This window comes from Galeopterus variegatus, unplaced genomic scaffold (assembly GCF_000696425.1).
Source record: "Galeopterus variegatus unplaced genomic scaffold, G_variegatus-3.0.2 Scaffold3652, whole genome shotgun sequence".
Lineage (NCBI taxonomy): Eukaryota > Metazoa > Chordata > Mammalia > Dermoptera > Cynocephalidae > Galeopterus > Galeopterus variegatus.
In genome coordinates, this window is record NW_007729763.1 from 82,295 (window position 1) to 104,078 (window position 21,784).

At 39.6% G+C, this 21,784-nt stretch overlaps 1 protein-coding gene across 1 annotated transcript in view; it reads right to left on the reverse strand.

Moving 5' to 3' along the window:
- Window positions 1-21,784, reverse strand: part of ATP8B4 (ATPase, class I, type 8B, member 4) — a gene marked incomplete at its 5' end in the record, with an annotated part of 144,480 nt that overhangs the window by 6,523 nt on the left and 116,173 nt on the right. The window contains 2 exons of the mRNA XM_008585632.1: window positions 14,959-15,204; window positions 18,021-18,104. Coding sequence (XP_008583854.1) covers window positions 14,959-15,204; window positions 18,021-18,104 — 330 coding nt within the window. The remainder of the gene's footprint in view (window positions 1-14,958; window positions 15,205-18,020; window positions 18,105-21,784) is intronic.

The window sequence follows — 21,784 nt, forward strand, 5'->3', positions numbered from 1 at the left end:
GGCAAAAAATTCAGAAACTGGGATTCATGGTGGCCTGGGAGAAGGTTCACATGCCTTTTTTCCTTCCACTAACTTATGGCAGCTCAGCTAAAAATGATCTGCTTTTGGGGAATCAAGGAAGCCACTGGCAAATATGAACCCTTGAATTCTCCAGAGGGGAAAAAAGTAGGTTCTGGTGTCATCGTTTGCATCTCATAAGCCCCAAGCTGTCCAAGTCCAAGTAAAGATTTGTATTTCTAGCAGAGTAGAGTCTGGCCCAAGACCAAAGAGTTCTCCTCCACCTGAGGGGGCCCTACACGCCTTCTCAACATGTGAAGACATACTTCCCCTTCCCACTTGCAGTTTACTGTCCTTCAAAATGTTGCCCCACCAAAGGGATGTTAGCAGCCTTGGATGTGAACTGTAGGGGTTATAAAAGGATAGCCTTTTCTCTCTTCAAGAGAAGAGTTGCTGGTTTTCCAGTTCATTTGGCTGCCAAGACACTAGACCAAAATCTCCAACTGTACCTTTTACCACCGGTCAGTTCATCACCATCAAGAGGCAATGATAGCCTGACCTGTGTGGCTGAGAGTAGGCAAAGAAAAATCACAACCTACTTAAAAGGACTCAGCTAAAAAAACAAGAACAGGTGGCTCCTCTTGAAGCAGAACTAATAGAAGAGATGGACAAATACTACTTTTTTTTTTTTAATGTAATAAGATGTTTTAAGGAGATGCAATTAGGTCACAAAAAAAATCTGGAAGAAAAAACATTATTTCTGAATTTAAAAAATTCAATAGAGAGACCAAATAATAGTCGCTGAAGAAAACTGAATTAATATTCTGGAAAAAACAAATGGAAATAATATCTCACAACAGAGAACAAACACTTGAAGAAATGGAAACCATGTGCAAAAAGATCTGATACATGGATGGCAAATCCATAGATGTCAGATTCATGAGCTCAATATACAAATAATGGCATTTTGGAAAGATAAAAAGGAATAAATAGAGAAGTAACAATCAGAGAAACAACAGAGGAAAATTGCTCTGTGATAACAAATAGTATTGATTTTCAGATTTGTATGGCCCCTAAATCCTAGGCAAATTAATAAAAGAAGATACACTCTGGTGACATTTGTAAAGTCCAAGAATAAAAAAACATAAGCTTCTAGACGAAGAAGATATTACTTAGAAAAGAATGAGAATCTAATATTAAACTGCCACAATGAAACTGGAATAACAAAGTAAAGAAAATGCCTCTGACTCAAGAATCCTATGCTCATTCCATATATTATTTAAATGTAAAGACAAAGAAAGAAAGCATTGAGCTCAAAAGTATAATATCTAAATTCCTTCTCTGAACAAATTACTCAATGATATTACTGCAATCAAATAAAAATTAAATCAGAACAAAGACCTCAAAATAGCAGAAGGCAGAGCAAAAAGTGGAAGTGAGCAATGATTCTTATAAATTTATTGTTAGCTCTAAGTGAGTAATTGCAATGAGCTGCAGTATTAATTTAGAAAGACTTTTGGAATGATCATATCATATGTTAAAGGAGCATTTAATAACACCCTGGAACTAAAATTCTGACTTATTAACGTGAGAGTTGGGGATGGGAGCAGGGATAAGGAAGGAGAGTAAAATAACATTTCTAAAATTGTTTAATTGGAGATGGATGAGGGAAAGTTTAGAACAGGATAGTGAAACATTTGGTGAAGGACATAGTTATTATGTAATTTTAGTATATCAGAATGAAAATATAGATTTAAATGAAAATAGGGAGAAATCACTAACAAAGTAAAACTTGTAAATTATTCATGAGAAATAGGATATTTTAAACTGCAATGAATGCATCCAAGTATAAAAAATGAAAAAATGAAAATAAAAAAGTAGAGCTAAAAGTAATTATAAAATAATATTAAAGGAGCAAGGTAAAATACATGTGTTATAATAAGAATGAGTATCTTAAACTCCCTTATTAAAGGAGAAAAATTAATAAAATGAAATAAGAAAGAAAAGGAAATGAAGGGATTGGTCCAGATTATTTATCAGGCAAATGCAAACTTTAAAAAGTAAGAGAAGCAAAACTAATATCAAAAAATGAAACTCGGGCCGGCCCGGTGGCGCATTGCTACAGTGCGCCACTTGGGAGCGCGGTGGCGCTCCCACCGAGGGTTTGGATCCCACATACAGACCGGTTCCCGCTCACTGGCTGAGCAAGGTGCGGGTGCAACACTGAGGGCTGCGATCCCATTGCCGGTCCCGGTCAGGTACAGGCGCGACACTGAGGGTTGCAATCCGTTGCCGGACACGAAAAAAGACAAAAAGGAAAAAAAAAATGAAACTCAAATAATAATTTTTTATTATAGAAAAAGATAAGAGCTACAAGGACCAAATAACAATCAGAAACTGTTATGTAGCCAAAAATGTGTAGCCAAATTGTATAAGGTAAAATCTCCTTAAAATACAAGGAGAACCTTATATGAATTATAATCACAATGGCAAATTTGTAAGACACTTCTCTCAGCATTTGATAAGCATGATGGCAAAACTGAAAGTTCTTCTGGAAATCTGTGGCTCACCTTCTGGCATCCAGTCCCCAGTGTGATTGGAGACAAGCTATCAGAGGTGGTAGTAACAGTGTGTTGACTACAACAATGCAGCCATCTGGTTGGGTGTTGTTCCTAATGGCATTATGCCTCGCTGTGGCTCTCCCTGGTTCATTTACTCTCCTAAAGATACTGGAACTATCTAATAGCTTTTATTTACCAAAACTTTTTTTTGGTTTAAATTAAAGAAGTTTGTGTTGTTTGTAACTACTGTCTTTTAAAATAATTAATATGGCAATATTTATGAATATTTAAAATTACATACTCTCTGATCCAGAAGTGAAAACAACAAAATACCGTCATTCATCATGAAGATTGGTAAAACTTAGGAGTTCTGACCCTGGAAATCTCATTTCTAGGAATTTGTGTGACAGTACATAATATATATGTATTAGTTCATGCATTGTTGCATTGCTTCAGTAATAAAAGACAGAAACATTTGAATGTCTATCAATAGAAGACTGGTGACAAATTAGTGTATCCATATTATAAAATTCTGTGTAGCAATTAGAAAGACAAGATAAATTTGAATGTGTTGATTTGAAAGACTGTACAGCATATCTAATTAAGTGAAAAAAGCATATTACAGAATAATACACACAATTATTATCTTCTGTGGTTGAATGTGTGCATGTGTCTCAAAACCAAGAAAAAATACAAAAGGATTTAAACTATGGTAATCATAATAGTAGTTAAACAAGGGAAGGACAGGTACTTGAAAAAATACTCAACATCATTAGTCATCAGGGAAATGCAAATTAAAACTACATTGAGATACCATCTCACCCTAGTTAGACTGGCTATAATAAAAAAGATGGTGAATAACAAATGCTGGCGAGGGGGTGGAGAGAAGAGAACACTCCTACACTGTTGGTGGGACTGTAAATTAGTACAACCACTGTGGAAAACAGTATGGAGGTTTCTCAAACAAACAACTACAGATAGATCTTCCATACAATCCAGCAATCCCACTTCTGGGTATATACCCAGAGGAATGGAAATCATCATGTCGAAGGGATGCCTGCACTCCCATGTTCATTGCAGCTCTGTTTACAACAGCCAAGACATGGAACCAACCTAAATGCCCATCGATGGATGACTGGATAAGGAAAATGTGGTAATTATACACCATGGAAAGCTACTCTGCCATAAAAAGAATGAAATACTCCCATTTGCAACAACATGGATGAGCTTGGAGAAACTCATGTTGAATGAAATAAGCAAAGCACAGAGGGGTAAATACTGCATGTCCTCACTCATAAGTGGGAGCTAAGAGAGAAAGAAGGAAGGAAAGAAAGACCACAGTGGTGTGTTGGACTTGCAGAGGGAGAGAGCAAACCTCGGGAACAAAGTGGAGTGGGGGAGAAAGGGGGAGGGGGAGGGAGGTTGAAGATAATTGGGTGAGGGACATGGGGTACAATCGCCATTTGTAGTAATGGGCATGCTGCCAGTGTGGATCTGGCCTTTACATCTTGGGCATGAGGGCATCAGCTTTGTATATCATGAATATTCATAACCAACAAAAAAAAAGAAGAGAAGTAAAAGAAGACAGGTTTATTTTAAACATTTCTGTATTGTTTAAAATGTTAAAAGGAACATTTTATAATTCAAGCAACTGAAAAAACTGATATTTAAAAAAAAATAGAGACAACTGAAGCGTGGCCTGTAGCATCAGCAAGACATAAGATGTATAACTGTAATTACAAACCATGGAAATTTCATGGGGGTTGTTACCACAATGACAAGTCAAGCTCAGACAGTGAGGAAAAGACATTAACACTGCTGTCAAAGTGAACTTATTCACAGAATTCCTAAAAGTTACTCCATACATTAAAGACAGCAGTTTCTGATTGAAGCCAAAATTGTTAAGCTTCCATGGTTACAGACATTCATACACTGCAGTCTGCGCATTTTGTGGTAAAACAGACATTTTCAGGTCTTCCTAGAAATAAAAATAAGTGGTGATCATCCTCAAAGAGTTAGACTAAAATGATAGGAACTGAGAATCTAGTTTCTCGAGTTGAAGTTTTGACATCGAAAGAAAGATCTGTGTGTCTATCATCTATTAACAGAGTTTCTCTCCCATTTTATTTGAGGATGATACTGGTATCCTAGTTAGTCCCTCATGGAAGAGAGAGGTGGAGACAATGAGTTTTCTGTAGCTACTTTGTGTTTGGGGATGTCTACAGCTTCTACTCATCTTTATAAAGAAGGGAGGTCCACACGGCTTTGGAGCTAGGGATCTGGAATCAGAAGACCTGTGTTCAAATCCTGACCTGCCACTTTCTGTGTGACTCAGATTATAACTTAACCCTCTTGCCACGTCAATTTTCTCATCTGTAATAATGGTATCTATGTTTCACAGGACCATGAAAAGCATTAAATAAGATAATATGATTATCCCTGTCCCAGTGTCTGGCACAGTATCTAATATCTTCCTTTATGCTCATTATGAGCTTTGTTCTTATATTTCCTGAAAATTTGCATTTTAACCAGTTTTGCTATAGAATAAAAGACCTTGTCCCAGACAACGCTGGACTTAGACCTTGGTTCCAGTCCTGGCTCCGGGACTTACTGTGTGAACTCAGGCAAGTCACTTAATCTCTGAGCTCCATCTGCAAAAGGTACAATAATACCTAATGGATAGTGGCATTGTAAGGAGTAAGTACAACACATGATATTACTCATAGCGGTGATGATGATATAGGCTTCTAAAGGCTACCACCAAGGACAGGCCTGCGTTGGTCATCTAGGTCATAGCAGGCATGTAACTAGGAGAGTAGGGCTACCTCAACCAACTTCTTCTCACTTCTTTCCTCAATTCTAACCTCTCTTCTCCCATCCCTCTGCCCCTACGTTCATTGAACAAATCTTTACTTGTGTCTGGCACTGTAGTTTCAGTAGTGAGTACAATGGCAAACACAGCATGCCTGATACTAGAAACCTGGTGTCTATTCTCACCCATTCTGCTACTGGGCCATCATCCCTAGCCCGGATCTCTCCTACCTCATTCTCCTGCCCAGAAAGTTATTTGTAGTCTCCCTGCTGTTTAGGCCCTCCAGGAACTCAGAATTAATGGTGTGGTGGGGGTGAAGGTGAGGGCAGGGAGAAATCACGGAAGGAAGAAACCTGTGGCATGGAGTATGTGGGTAAGGAACAGAGGACTGTAACTCCATAAGATGGTGAAGAGATCCCAGCCACTGAGGGGTGAGTCTAGCACCTCCTCTTTTTTTATTAATTTATTTTTTAATCGAAACATATTGATTGATCATATTTATGGAGTACAGAGTTATATTTCAATACATGTATACAATATGTACTGACCAAATCAGGGTAGTTAGTAAATTCATCATCACAAAAAGGTATCGTTTCTTTGTGATGAAAACATTTAAGCTCCTCTCTTCTAGCCATGCGAGAACGTACAGTAAATTATTGTTAATTGTAGATGCCTAGAACTACTGTACACACCACTAGAACTTATTTTTCCTATCTAGCTGTAACTTTTGTGTCCAATAACCAACCTATTCCCATTCGCCCTTCTTCTTCCCCCTCCCAGGATCTAGTAACCACAATTCTACTCTCTACTTTTAAAGGTTTAATTTTTTTTTCTTGGCTTCCACATGTGAGTGAGAACATGCGGTATTTCTCTTTCTGTGCCTGACTTATTTCACTTAACATAATAACTTCCAGGCTCATCCATGTGGCCACAAATGACAGGATTTCATTCTTTTTCATGGTTGAGTAGTATTCCATTGTGTATATACATCACATTTTTTTATCCATTCATCTTTCAACAGACACATAGGTTGATTCCATATCTTGGCTATTATGAAAAGTGCTTCAATAAATATGAAAGATATCTCTTCAGTATGGTAAGTTACTTTTCCTTTGGATTAATACCCAGCATTGGGATTGCTGGATCATATGGAAAATTCTATTTTTAGTTTTTTCAGGAACCTCACTACAGGTTTCCATAACAGCTGTGCTAACTGACATTCCCCCCAACAGTGTATAAGAGTTCCCCTTTCTCCACATCCTCAGCAGCATTTGTTATATTTTGTCCTTTTGATGATAGTCATTCTAACTGGGGTAAAATGATATATCATTGTGGTTTTGACTCTCATGTCCCTGATGATTAGTGATGTTGAGCATTTTTTTCATATACCTGTCAGCCATTTGTTGTCTTCTTTTGAGAAATGTCTATTCTGTTTACTTGCCCATTTTTTAAATCAGATTATTTGGGGTTATTTTGTTTTGTTTTGCTTTGTTTTGCTGTTATGTTCCTTGTATATTTTGGATATTAATCTCGTCTTGGAAAAATAGTTTACAAATATTTTCTGTCATTCTGCCGGTTGCCTCTTCACTCTGTTGATTCTTCTGCTGTGCAGAACCTTTTTAGTTTGATGTGATCCCGTTTATCTATTTTTGCATTTGTTGCCTGTGCTTTAGAAGTCATCTCCATAAAATTTTTGGCCAGACCAATGCCTTGGAGTGTTCCCCCTATGTTTTCTTTCAGTAGTTTTACAGTTTCGGGTCTTACCCTTAAGTCTTTAATTCATTTCGAATTGATTTTGTTAAATGGTGAGAGATACACACCTAGTTTCTTTCTTCCGCATATGCATATACAGTTTTCCTAGCATCATTTATCGAAGAGGTTTTCCTTTCCCTAATGTGTGTTCTTGGAGCCTTTGTCAATGATCAATTGGGTGTAAATATGTGGATTTCTTTCTGGGTTCTCTATTCTGTTTTATTGGTCCATGCATCAGTTTTTATGACAGTACCATGCTATTTTGGTTGCTCTACCTTTGTGCTATATTTTGAAGTCAGGTAGTGTAATGTCCCTAGCTTTATTCTTTTTGCATTGAATTGTGTTGGCTATTTGGGGTCTTTTGTGATTCATTATTAATTTTAGGATTGTTTTTTCTATTTCTGTTAGGAATGTCATTGGTATTTTGATAGAGATTGCATTGAATCTGTAGATCGCTTTGAGTAATATGGTCATTTTGACAACATTAATTCTACCAATCCATAAACATGGAATGTCTTTCCATTTTTGTGTGTCCTCTTTAACATCTTTCATCAGTGTTTTGCAATACTCATTATAGATGTCTTTCACCTCTTGGATGTCTTTCACCAATGGATGACTGGATAAGGAAAATGTGGTAATTATACACCATGGAAAGCTACTCTGCCATAAAAAGAATGAAATACTCCCATTTGCAACAACATGGATGAGCTTGGAGAAACTCATGTTGAATGAAATAAGCAAAGCACAGAGGGGTAAATTCTTACATTTATTTTAGGTACTTTATTTTTTAGGTAACTGTTGTAAATGGGCTTGCTTTCTTGATTTCTTTTTCTGCTAGTTTGTTGTTGTCATATAGAAATGCTACTCATTTTTGTATATTGATTTTGTATCCTGCAATTTACTGCATTTTTTAATTATCAGTTCTAAGAGTTTTCTTGGGGGAGCTTTAGGTTTTTTTAGATATAAGGTCATGTCATCTGCAAACAGGGACAATTAAACTTTGTCTGTTCCAATTTGGATTCCATTTAATTTGTTCTCTTGCCTAATTTCTCTGGCTAGAACTTCCAGCACTATGTTAAATAGGAGTGTTGAGAGGGGCATCCTTGTCTTGTTCCTGTTCTTAGAGAAAAAGCTTTCAATTTTTCCCTATTCAAGATGATGTTAGCTGTGAGTTTGTCATATATGACCTTTATTGTATTGAGTTACTTTCCTTCTATAGCTAATTTGTTGAGAGTTTTTTATCATGAAGAGATGTTGAATTTTATCAAATGTATTTCTCTGCATCTATTGAGATGATCATATGGTTTCTTTCTTTCTTTTTGGCATCTGGCTGTTGCAGTGGTCCAAAGATCATATAGGTTTTTTCCTTCATTTTGTTGATGTGGTATATCACATTTATTGATTTGTATATGTTGAACCATCTTTGTATCCCTGGGATATATCCGACTTGATTATGGTATATAATGTGCTGTTGAATTCAGTTTGCTAGTATTTCGTTGAGAATTTTTGCATCTATGCTCATCAGGGATATTAGCCTGTAGTTTTCTTTTTTTCCTGTGCCTTTGTCTGATTTTGGTGTCAGCATGATTCTGGTCTCATAAAATAAGTCTGGGAGAACAAACTCTTCAGTTTTTTGGAATCATTTGAGAAAAATTGGTATTAAGCCTTCTTTAAAAGTTTGGTAGAATTCAGCAGTGAAGCCATCTAGTTCTGGGCTTCTCTTTCTTGGAAGACTGCTGATTACTAATTCAATTTCATTACATGTATTGGTCTGTTCAGGCTTTCTATTTTTTCTTGGTTCAGTCTTGGTAGGTTTTATGAGTCCAGAAACGTATCCATTTCCTCCAGAGTTTCCAATTTGTTGGCATATAGTTGTGCATAACAGTATCTAGTGATTCTTTGTATTTCTGTGGTGTCACTTGTAATGTCTCATTCTTCAGTTCTGACTTTCATTATTTGGGTCTTCTTTTTCTTAGTCTAACTAATGGTTTGTCAATTTTGTTTATCTTCTCAAAAAACAAACTTTTCATTTCATCAATCTTTTGTATCATATTTTTGTTCTCTATTTCATTTAGTTCTGCTCTGAGAGATGCTAGGGCACTTTGTAGCTCCTCAGCTAGAGTGGACCACTCTGGGCAACGCTGCCAGAGTTGTGAGCAGGACCCTGCATCCCCAAAAGAGACACTGGGATGCTCTGCAGCTTCACCATTGAAGTAGACCACTCTGGGTGAGGTCACTGGGGTCATAGGCAGGGCCCCGCACCCTCCAGAGAGACACTGGTTTGCTCTGCAGCACCACTGCTGGAGTGGGCCACTCTGGTCAAGATTATTGAAGTTGTGGGTGGGACCCTGAATTCCTTAGAGCAATGCTGGATGGCTCTACAGCTCCTCAGCTGTAGTAAGCCACTCTGGATAAGGTCTGTGCGGTCATGGGATGGACTCTGCACCCCCAAGGTAGATGCTGGGGCATCCTGCAGCTGCTCAAGTTGAGTGGGACTCTCTGGGCAGGGCTACTGTTGTCATGAGCAGACCCCTGGGCCCCAAGAGGGATATTGGGTCTCTTTGCTGCTCCTCAGCTGGGGTGGGCTGCCCTACACAGGGTCACTGGGGTTGTGGGCAAGCTCGTATGCCCCCAAGACAGATACTGGGGTACTCTACAGCTTCTCAGCTGGAGTGGGCCACTCTGGACAAGGTCAACAGAGCCATGGATGAGACCCCTGTACCTTTATGAGAGATACTGAGTCGCTTTGCAGCTCCCCAGCTGGGGTGGGTGGCCCTGAGCAGGCTCACTGGAGCTGCAGACAGGGAGCTGCTTTGCCCTGAATAGAGGTGTATGGGTGTTCCACAGATTCCCAGCCGGAGTGAGTGGCTCTAGGTGGGTTTGCTGGAGCTGTCATGAGACTCTGTGCCACTGGACAAGGTGCACAGGTGTCTTGCTGAAGAGACCATGGCCACCAGCAGTGGCAGAAGGCCCTGATCAGTCAGTTCTCTGACTATGGAATGTGTGCACAATGGATCTCTCTGTTCTGTGGGTGGCCTCCATACGGCACTGGACCTGCTATTTCCAGGGTGCAAGGCACTGTGTGGGTATGGGTACCAGAGTCTCAATGTGATGAAAGGGCCTTAGGGCTGTAGAGATTAGGGGCTATTGGGCCCGAGGGCAAAATGCACTTGGGCACTGGTTCTGATCCCAAAATGGTGACATGCTACAGCAGCCTGGGACCTGGGGGCCAGGAGGGCTCAGTGTAAATTCCCTCCCTGGATTTATGCAGTCATGTAGGCTCCCAGCAGCTCCCCACACTGGGATCAGAGCCTTCAAGGGTCATCAGCTTCCTTGTAGCTTGAACTACAGACATCTCACTTATCTTTCCCTACAGGCAGAAGTTCCTACTAGTTCCCTGCTGCCCCTGGCTTGGGGATGGGGTGGCAGAGGCCGGGTATTTCCTTTCATTCTCTATGTGGTTATCCTGAGTTTCTGTGCTCAGTAGCTCTTCTGTTACTTCTCTGATGTGCTCCAGTGCTCTCCTTTAGCTATTTTCATCCAAGTGTAGTTGTGTATTCATTGTTTTGTATGTCTTTGTGGGGGAGACAAGTGGTAGAGTTCTCTAGTCAGCCATCTGTTCTGCCCTCCTCCACGTCCTCTTTTAAAGTACATGACTGTTTCTGCATTACAATGGTGACAACTGCATTCCCAGCTATGCCTAATTACCCTGCAGCCCAGCAATAATTGTGCTGCAGGAAATGCTTGCCCCAAATCCTTAATAGAACACTCACAAATATCTTTATCAAAGAATGCCAACTTAGGAAATCAGACTGCTGCATCCTAGTGCAAGGTAGTCACTGTGGGATCTTGGATAAATCACTTCTGCTTTCTGGGCCCCAGTTTGTTTTATCAATTTTATTTAAATTATACCTGTTATGGTACAATTCTATACCAATTCTTTGATACTTCTCCCTCTAGGAGGTGGAACTTAATTCCCCTCCCCATGAATGTGGGTTGGACTTAGTGACTCACTTTTAAGGAATAGAATACAGAAAGGGAAACACAGTTTACAGTAGAGAAACCTGAAAAACACCACTGTGACCAAGTAACCAACATTATGTCTCCTGTAATAAGTCATGCTGAGATCACATGCTCCCTGATAGGAGGACACAAGAAGGGCACATCACCTCTTTGTGATTCTTCCAAAATAAACCACAACCTCCATCTATTCCTAAGAAAAAACATCAGACAACCCAAACAGGAACATTCTACAAAATACCTGGCCACTACTCTTCTAAAGTGTCAAGGTCGAGAAAGACAAAGAAAGACTGTAGAATTGTGAGAGACTGGAGGAGTCTAAAGAGACCTGACAATTAAATTCAATGTGGAATCCTGGAAGAAAGAGGGGTTATTAATAGAAAAACTGGGGAAATCTGAATAAAGTCTGTAGTTTAGTTAATAGTAATGTACCAATGCTAATTTCATAACTTTGACAAATGTACCATCATTATGTAAGATACTAACATTAACGGAGAAAAACTAGGTGAGGGAATGCAGGAATTGCTTTTGCAGTATCTGCAACTCTTCTGTAAATATAAAATACTTTGACAAATGTACCATCATTATGTAAGATACTAACATTAACGGAGGAAAATCTAGGTGAGGGAATGCAGGAATTGCTTTTGCAGTATCTGCAACTCTTCTGTAAATATAAAATTATTTCAAAATAAAAAGGTTTAAAAAAATTATTTTTACTGTTTGGATTGCAAACATTAATATTTTTTTCAGCATGTATTAGTTATTTCCCAGACAACAAAAGGTCATCAATTTAACATTGCAAAATATTTCAAATTAATACTCTAATAAATCAGTGAAGGTCAGCTGAGATGGGCACTTTGTACCCTTCTGCTGAAAATGATACAAACTATTTGGAAAGGTATCTGGCAATATGTGTCAAGTGTTTTAAACGTCCTTATATCATTGTCTCAGAATCCCCACTTTTAGGAATAGATCCTTAAGAAATAGTTAAAGAATCACAATGAGAATTATGTATATGAAATTTTGCCACTGTGTAATTTTCCATAGTGAAGATATAGAAGCAATTCAACAACAGCATGGTTGAACAAATATGGTACATTCATATGCTGGAATACCACAGCCATTAAAAGGAATATTTCAAAGAATATTTCAGGAGTAAGATAAAGTGGTCATGATATAAAGTTAAGTGAAAAAAATAAGATATAGAATTATATATAATCTGATTTCCATTTTTGCCATGTTAACACTGATGTAGAATTATGTGCCAAATTTAATTTTTCTCTGCACTTTTATACTTTTCCTAGACTTCTTGCAATGTATTCTTTTTATAATAAAGGATTTTTTTTTTACGAGAGAGGCACCACAGGTGCATTTATGGCCTAATTTCTGCCTGGCTGCAAAAGGCAGTGACTGAGGCACGGTCCCACTTATCTACAGCTGTGTGGTACTGGGGCTCTCCCCACAATACCTTGCTTTTGAAGGCCTCTAACATCTTTCACTCATGTACTTCCCCATGTCACATTTCACAGCTGGGTCTCTCTGCTAGACTGAGCACAGGAGGACTCTGTCTCTCAACTGTTTGGGAACTTATCATGCACACATTTGAAAACTGTAGATACAATCTGTAAACACAAGTCAGTTATAATGATTCTTTCCTAGGGATCTGACACACCCAGATGAACTCTGTTTTTATGACAGGATCAGTAGAGGGAGAATTTCCTCTCAATGTGTCCCTAATTTGTTCATTAGTCAAGAAATATCCATGTGTGTCTGTTATATTCCTGATGATGTGGTAGGTCCTGGATATACAGGGATGAGTAAAAGACATTACCACTTCCCTCAAGAAGCTTACGATCTAGGAGGTAGAAAGACATTAAACAGAGAACACAACTAAATATGTACTTACAAGTGGAGAGGACAGCTATGAGGTTAAAAAAAACAAAACTGAGTCCTGTCTAGCTCATAGAGAGAATGGAGGCCTAATTTAAATGGGAGATCAAAGGAGGCCTCTCTGAAGAAATGACGTGTGAGGGAAGCAGAGGGAAGATTGTTCCAGGCAGAAAAAAACAAAGGCATAAGGGAGGCAAGAGACTGGTGAATTCCAGGAGTGAGAAGAGGCCATTGTGCCTGGAGTAATGTGTGATGAGATTGGAAGGGTAGGTAGGACCATCGTTGCCTTTGAGAAGATGGAAGACAGAGAATGGATCTTGGAGAGACAAATGGCCATTCAAGGCTTGAACCAAATCCATTTGCATAGCCCCATCCGAAATATTTTCAATGAGAGATCGATGGTTACTTTGAGTCCTAAGTGTGGATCTCCTTTCAGAAAGCATGAATATCATTCTTATAAAACCTTGATAACCAAGGGTAAGAAATTTTCAATAGTTTATTTTTAAAACTCCAAATGACAGGGATGCAAAATTCTGTAATCTTTCTTCATGAATAACATTGTTTTAAAAGTAGGATTGTTTCTGTGGTATCTCAACTTGCAAAAAAGAAGAAATGAAACCGTGACATCCAACTGGAACAAGAAGGGTGTGCTTTATGGAAAAAACAGTTTCCATATGTGAAGTCAATACAAAAACACTGCACTGGCATTACTGCGATAACATGTAAGAAATAAATTATGAACAAGCAAAAGGAAAAAGAGAAAAAGGTATATAGGAATATCAACAGGTTTTTAAAAAATTATTATAATAAGATAAAGTTAACCAAAAATTGTAGAGCTAATTATAAGATCAGTTTCACTAAAAACATTTAATGCCTGTCATATACCATATCTACAATGAATCTTCTAGGTAATTTATTACCCTTACTTATATAGCAGATATAATGTTAAGAACAGTTTAAAGAATGTTTTCCATTTCCTTTTTCCCTCAGATATTGGTCTTTTATCTCAGTTACTACCTTTCAGATTGTCTCTTGGAGCACCAAGTAACAGGCCTGACCTGGAAGTGAATAAGCTGTTACTACTGAAAGATGTCCCTGTACAACCTACAACACCCCCCTCTCTCTGGATAAAGAATCCAGAGAATTGAAAGTGAATCCTTATGACAAAGAAGAGATCACCTAATTCTTGACAGTTTGCTCAGAAATCAAAATACATCAAAATAAAACAGAGGTCACATTGCTTGCTGTACTCACCCGGAACTACAGATTTTAATGAATCATCATCAGTTTTTGTGACACTAACTCAGTATCTAATGGCACTGACCACCACTCACATTAAAAAGGAAATAGAAAAAAAAAAGAGAAAAAAAAAGGAAATAGAAACACAACTCAAGATGCTGATGGAAAAAGGTCAACAGAGCATCAAAAATCATCCCCACCAGAAGAGCTTCTCTGAACTTGAGATCTGAATATGCCACAGATATAGCATTGAACCTCTTGAATAATTCACAGAAATTTATTGCCAAATAAACTTTAGATCTCACTTTAAATCTGGAAGTTATTAAGTCTTAAATGATGGGAAAGTTTCTCTTTCTGTTTTCATTGGAAAATGTTTCTTCTTCAAACACAAGAAGTGAGTAGCAGGATAATCATTTCTCTTTACATACAGGGCCCGAACCAAGGAAGTGATTAATTGTGAAGTTTCTACTAACATGATTATAGACACCTAATGCTAATCCCCTACATCTGGTAATTTATGTTAAAGCTTCCTGTTTTCATCTCAAAACATGCAGTCAAAAAGAAAAACCCCAGTATTCCTTTAAGATTATTTTTTACCCAAACAAATAGATCAATTCAGCCAAAAAGGAAATGGAATTTAAAAGCTGTAAACCTATCAAGCTAAGGTGCTTACACCAACAGAGTTACCTGCACACTGACCACAATGACCAAAGATGTGGCCATGGTAACTGCAAAAGACTGGTAGTCGGCAATGTGTTGCCCATCTTCTCCAGCCACATTGTAGAAGGCCCCGTAGGGGATGATGAAAAGGGCTAATGAGGTGTAGATTCCATGCACCATGCAGGTGAAAAATTTATGCTTATTAAAAAGAAGATTCAGCTGTCCAGGTTGGTAGAGCTGGGGATGGTCCATGCTGTTCTGATCATTCACATCCTGTAAACAGAGTGGAACTTCAGTAAAGGAGGGTTGAGGAAGAGTCAGAGAGGCCCTATGTTCCCTATCTCCAGAAATAGCAAATGCTTGTTTAAGTATGCTCTAATATGCACCACTCACTGGGCCAGAACAAGACATATTATTTGAAGTTAATAAAATGATCCCTATTTTTCAGAGAAGGAACTTGAGTCTCCAAGGCAGATTCATGAGAGGTCACACAGCTCTTAAGCAGCAGAATCAAGATTTGACTTGAACCCAGATATTTGGCTTCACATTGAAGTTTCTTTCCTATATTCTTTGGCAGGCTGCTAAGGCTTGCAGACTTCTCAGAAACATTGATGCTCCCAGACATGTGTAGCCAATGGGCCCCAGGAGTTAATTGCCAAGGCAGTGAGTGGTAGCGACCAGGAGATGGTGGCAGAGAGCTGTGGAGTGAGAATTGGCAAATCTGAGCTCCTGACTTTGGGGGGAGATGAGCAGGAGGAAGGGAGGAGGGAAAGGGGGAGATTCCATGTGGGATACCAGGTGGAATGGGAGCCAAAACTGAAGTCTTGGGATCTGAGTGTTCTATACAGCGAGGATTCAATAGGAGTTACCAGGTGTTCAGGACAAAGAATTTAGACAAAATGAGAAGGCAGCATGTTTGGCACCAACCAGGTTTTGGGGGAAACTAAAGCAATGCTTCTAAACTTAATGTGCACATAAATTGCCTGGTGAGCAGATTATGATTTGACAGGTCTGAAGGCCTGAGACTACATTTCCAGCCAAGCTCCAAAGTAACGTTGATAACCACACTGTGAGTACCAAAGCCTAATGCCAGGAGCCAAAAAGGATGGCAAAAATCACTAGCTGGGGACATTGGAGGAGCACAGGTAAATTAAAAGCAGCCAAGCTGGGAACACCAAAGACCGTGAACTCAGGGGGAGATCAGGTTCCCCTTCCTGCCTGTGCGATGGCCCAGGTCTCACTAAACAGGGTCCCACAAAGAACACTGGCGTGTTCTCCTTAGGAAGGCCTGCTTTGAGATCCTGTTGGGTGCTTCTTCCCCCAGTCCCCAGTCTGGTGACTGATGGGGTTATATGCACAGGTTTTGAAAGCAGAGAATCCTGAGTTTAAAACCAGGTAACAGGTTTAGCAGGTGTGTAGTCCTGTTATTTAACCTGTCTGAACCTCAGTTTTCTCATCTTCAGAAATGCAAACAGTAACACCTCCCTCACAGAACCATTGTCATGATTAAATGAATGTGTAAAGAATTCAGTAGAATTCTTGCCACTTGCCACATGATAAGTAATAAATAATAGACATGTCTATAAATAAAAATAAATAATGACAATAATAATATTAACAACAGTAATAATGTAGCAACTTCAAAGTCAAGCAGCTTGATTCTAGGCTTAGTTCTGTCACTTATTGGCTGAGTGGCCTTAGGGCAGTGACTTGAGCCTCCAAGGCTTGGTTTCTTCCTTACAAAATGAGCAGATCCGGAGATGATCACTGAGGCCTTTCCAGCACAGCATTCCATGATCCTGTGATCAGTTTGAGGGCCAAAGTTGCCAAAGTGGGAAAGGAGAGGAGCGGACACTCAACTTGACGGCAATAAGGAGGCTTATTATATTTTTTTCGAATTGCACAATAACCATCTTTTCCCAGAAACTGCTTTATTTTTATTATTCTATTCCACATTCTGGGCAGCTACAAAGCACCAAGAAAAGAAACACTTGTAAACATGGGCACTTGGAAATGAATGTGCTTAATCCTTTACATCTAAGGTCTTCAGAAGTTCATTACTTTTTGTAGAATTCCACAAAATATGCCTTCCACAAACTGCCCTTTTTACATATGAGAAGTGAGACTTCCAACTGACTACAAAGCCAGCAGAATGGGAGAGTGAAGTGAGCTCATAATGTGAAGATTTATGTTTTGCAATAGATGGCTTTGGGCCAGAAAATGAGGCCTAGCAAATGGGTCTAACAACAGCCTGGAGAAAATCTGGGCTTCTTAAAAATACTTAAAAAAAAAAAAATGTTTTTTAATAATACACTTTAATTGTGCTATGGAAACTCTACTGGCCAGCCTTCCACTTCCCCATAGGCAGCCAGACTTTTTCATCCTTCCAGGAAGTACCTTCTAAGGCTCTGAATGTGCCAGGGATCCACCATTTTTGTAACTGATTCCCTCCCTTCTACCCTCTCAGGTGCTGACGCTGGACAAAAGAAATCTGTGCTCTTTCTCTCCATGGCTGTGGGGCTTCAAGTCCTCCTATCTCACTGGCAGGCTGCTCTGCTGGCCTGTGGTTCCTGTTCTGGGGCTGTGCTGGCCAAGGAAGTCTCACTACAGATGCTAGGCCTCTGTGCTCCAACCTAGTTCCATGATTTTCTGTCTATCACTACATGGTTCTCTACAAACGCTCAGAGGCTAATGCAGTATTTCCTGGTGTGTGAACCACAAGACACTAGTTCTGAGGGGTGCTATGTGACCAAAAAAGAGAAAAAGGTAAAAGTGCAGTCATAGAAGTTTTGGAAATGCTGGGCTAAAATGAAATTAAAGAGACTCCTTCTTGCAGGACTTTTCAGAGTCTTTGGAGCAGTAATGTGGAGTGTGAATCTCTGAGAGGAGAGTAGCCAACTTTGATCAGAGAACTTTCCTGGGGAAGCTGGGGATGGGGGAATCTGGAAGAGTTTGTGATTTATGCAACACCTATTAAAACAACTGCACTCCTAGGGCTCTTTCCATAAATCGTTCTTCTACTTAGAAGCTAAAGCAACTAAAAGGCATAACAGACAAACTAAGTTATAAAGCTAGAGAAAAACACATACCTGGTCAAAAATCCCCATGGCTAAAACAGGTAGTGATGTGTAGACAATGTTAAAAAGTGTAATGAACCACTGGTCATAAACAGTCTGAAAAGAAATAACATATCAGTGAGAAACATCGTCCAGTAGCAGACATTATAAAAGTGAATATTCTCAATTTTCTGAAGTGAGTGGGAGTGAGCTTTGGATGTCAGACAGATCTGAACGCTTCTCTAGCCTCTGCCTCTTGTCAACTCTGCTGCCTTTAGTGAGATAATAGATCTCTCTAAACTTCCATTTATCTCTAAAGTGATAAATTGCAAGGTACTCCCTGCAAAGTCGCAGTAGGGATAAAATGAAGTAATATATGTAGTACACCTAACACAACGTGGACATCGATGGGGCCGTGGACCCTTCTCGTGGGTTGCTATTTTATCTTCCAGGTCTTCAATGGCCTATAATGAGTCCAGTTATCTGATTTAAGTGATAAAGAATCTACTAAAATCTTCAGCGGGAAATAGAGAAATGTCCTGTTATCCCCTCTCTGTGTTCAAATGGAAAACTTTTTCCTGGGGCCGGCCCGGTGGCCCACTCGGTAGAGTGTGGCACTTGGGAGTGCAGCGGCGCTCCCGCCGAGGGTTTGGATCCCATATAGAGACCGGTCTGCTCACTGGTTGAGCGTGGTGCAGGCGCGACACCAAGGGTTGCGATCCCGTTGCCGGTCGCGGTATGGACGCGACACTGAGGGTTGCGATCCCATTACCAGTCACGGAAAAAAAAAAAAAGGAAAACTTTTTCCTGGGAATGGTTTAAAGCAAGGTGGAAGGTGGGCATGAATCTAGCTACTGTGTATAAACAGTAAGACGATAAAATATCCCTGCGCACCTATGTGGAGTAAGTTACACAGACTTCCTCAAATGAGCTTCACTAAAAGTCAATGAGTCACGTGGAGCAGGCATTGTATTCCCATTTCATTGATGTGGAAACAGAATCTTTCAGAGTTACAGAGCTTATCACAGGTAAAGGCAAAAATTAAAACTGAGGTTTCCAGCTCGTAACGAATGCCCATTCTACCACTCTGATGTTACACATTCATTCATGCATTCAATATTTACTGAGAAACTGCTATGTGCCAAGTGCTAGGTCCTAGACAATGCTAATTCAACACGATTGACCAGGTAAAAATTGCTCATGAAATTTGCATTCTAATGGGGAGAAGAAAGAAGATAAACAAGATCAAAGTTTATAGAGAGAAAGGGGGAAGTGAGTGAGTAAGGTAGCTAGAAGGTAATAAGTACTAGGGAGGAAAGGGGACAGAGAATGGGGGGATTGAAGAAGGTCTCACTGAAAAGCGACATTGAGATAAGACCTGAAGGAAATAAGGGATTGAACATGCAACTTTCTGGCACAGGAGATCCCGTGAAACATCCCTTAGGCAAGAAAACATCTGGTTTGCTCAGAGAGCAGCAAGGCAGCCAGGTTGGGCGGAGCGGAGTGACCTACAGGAGAATAATGATGTGGAGAGGTAGGGAGGAGCATCCTAGGTAGTGAAATGAGAAGACGTGGGAGGATTTTAAGCAAAGGAGAAACCTGGTCCACTTCACATTTTAACAGGATCTTTCTGGATGTTGTGCTGAGAATCGACTAAAGAGGGGCAATGGGCATGAAAGCCCATCAGGAGGCTGTTGCAGTGTTCCAGATGAAAGATGAAGGTGGCCGGTCGAGCAACCAGCAGGGAGATGTGTTGGATTTTGAATATATTCTGACGTGCACTTTCTTCTTAGAGAAGTTCTGAAAACATTGAGGAACCATACAGATCCAGTATAAATAACCTCGAGAGCATCAGAGTAAAACAGGGTACGGATTTTGAATATATTCTGACACGCACTTTCTTCTTAGAGAAGTTCTGAAAGCATTGAGGAACCATACAGATCCAGTATAAATAACCTCGAGAGCATCAGAGTAAAACAGGGTAAAATAATTAGGAAGAGATGAGTTTTGAATATATTAACTGTTTTTTGTTTTTAATATAATTTATTTAAATTGTAAGTTTATATAACTCAATTTTTAACAATGGCTATGTTGAACCACTGGCTGACAAAATGCCTGAAAATTTAACAATCAGCTCTTATAAACCAGTATGGCCAGCTCTCATGTACACACCCTCCATCAATGCTGAGAGCAAAGTGGCACAAGACAGAGCCACCTGAAGAATACTGGGCTCAATGTGTCAAGAGAGAGACTGCAAAAGGGCAGAGCAGTAACCCAGAGTGTCAGGCAACCATGACAACAGACTGAAAAGCTTGCTGGCTCTCCCTGGAAACTCCCAGAGTATTTTAGAAGTATCTGAAACAAGTCTGGATTTATGGGAGGCATGTGCCATAAAAATTAATTCATACCAAACTTCTTACTGAAGACAGCAAAAGAAAAAAAGCTAAGGGTAGGAAAAAACATCTTCATCAAAGCATCAATGAGCTAACAAGATAGTGGGGAATTACCCGTAAAGATCAAGGAGAGGATTAGAACTTAATAACTATTTCAAGAACTTAATCATATTATCTTTCTCCGGAGAGTACGTTTACATCTTTCTACCAGCTGCTGAGGATGGGGTGAAGACCTGATGTTTTCTGGGCCAGCTAGTTGTCCTACTATAGAGCCTGGGACCTCACTCCCAGGAGGCTGCTCTTGGGTCCCATGTCTGAGAGGGAAGTGTTTCAATAGGATCTCTACCCTTGATAGGCACTGGACATTGACCCTTCAGCCCCAGGAAACTGCCAAAAGCACAGCTCAGCCTTTCAGTTGCTTCCTGCAGATCAATACTCCCAGGGCATGTGGGTCAGAGCTGTGCAACTCCTCAGGGTCCCAGCCCAGATCAGGATTCTTAACAGAGTCCCACAGTCCAACTCCTGCCTACCGCAAGAGTCCACCAAAACTGCAGCTCAGCCTCTGTCTTTTCCTTTTGATCAGTGAAGGTGTCCAACTCTACTTCTATGTTCAAAAATGTCTACCTTTGTGTACCAGGATACATATAAAAATACTTACAGCAGCATTGGTCATAACACTCCAAACCAAAAACAACCAAAACATCTATTAGCAGTGGAATGGAGAAAGACAGTGTGTTTATTGACATTATGTAGTACTACAGAATAATGAAAAGCAAGAAACTACAGCTATATCCAAAAACATATATGAATAAAAAATATATATAATGTTGATCAAAAAAAGCCAGACACAAAAGTATGATTCCATTTAAGAAAAATTCAAAAGTATGCAAATATATTCCACGTTGTTTAGGGATTTCTACTCCCATGGTAAAATTATAACACAAAGGAAAACGTGATTAAAAACATCAGGGTAATGGATTAGAAAGGTAGAGGGTTAGTTAGAAAAGAAGAAAGGGAAAAGCAAGAGCGGCTCCTGGGAGTCTGTCAATGTTCCATTTCTTGCAGTGGATCAATGTACACGGGCATTCATTTTACAAGTTTGTTAAGCTGACATTTATGGATCGTATACTTTTTTGTAGATTTGTTACATTTTACAATTAAAAAACATAAACATGTTGCCTTCTATTGTCAAAGCCTGGTAAGACTTTGGAGACTAGGAGGATTTTAAAAATCCTGATGCCCATGCCACATGCCAGGCCAATTAAATCAGTATCTCTGGGGGTGGGATCTGGATATTGGTAGTTTTCCAATTTTCCCAAGTAATTCTAATGTGAAGCCAAGGTTGAGAGTTACACTCAGCCCCTTTGAAAAAAATAAAAAGCAGAGCCACTGACACAAACCCTC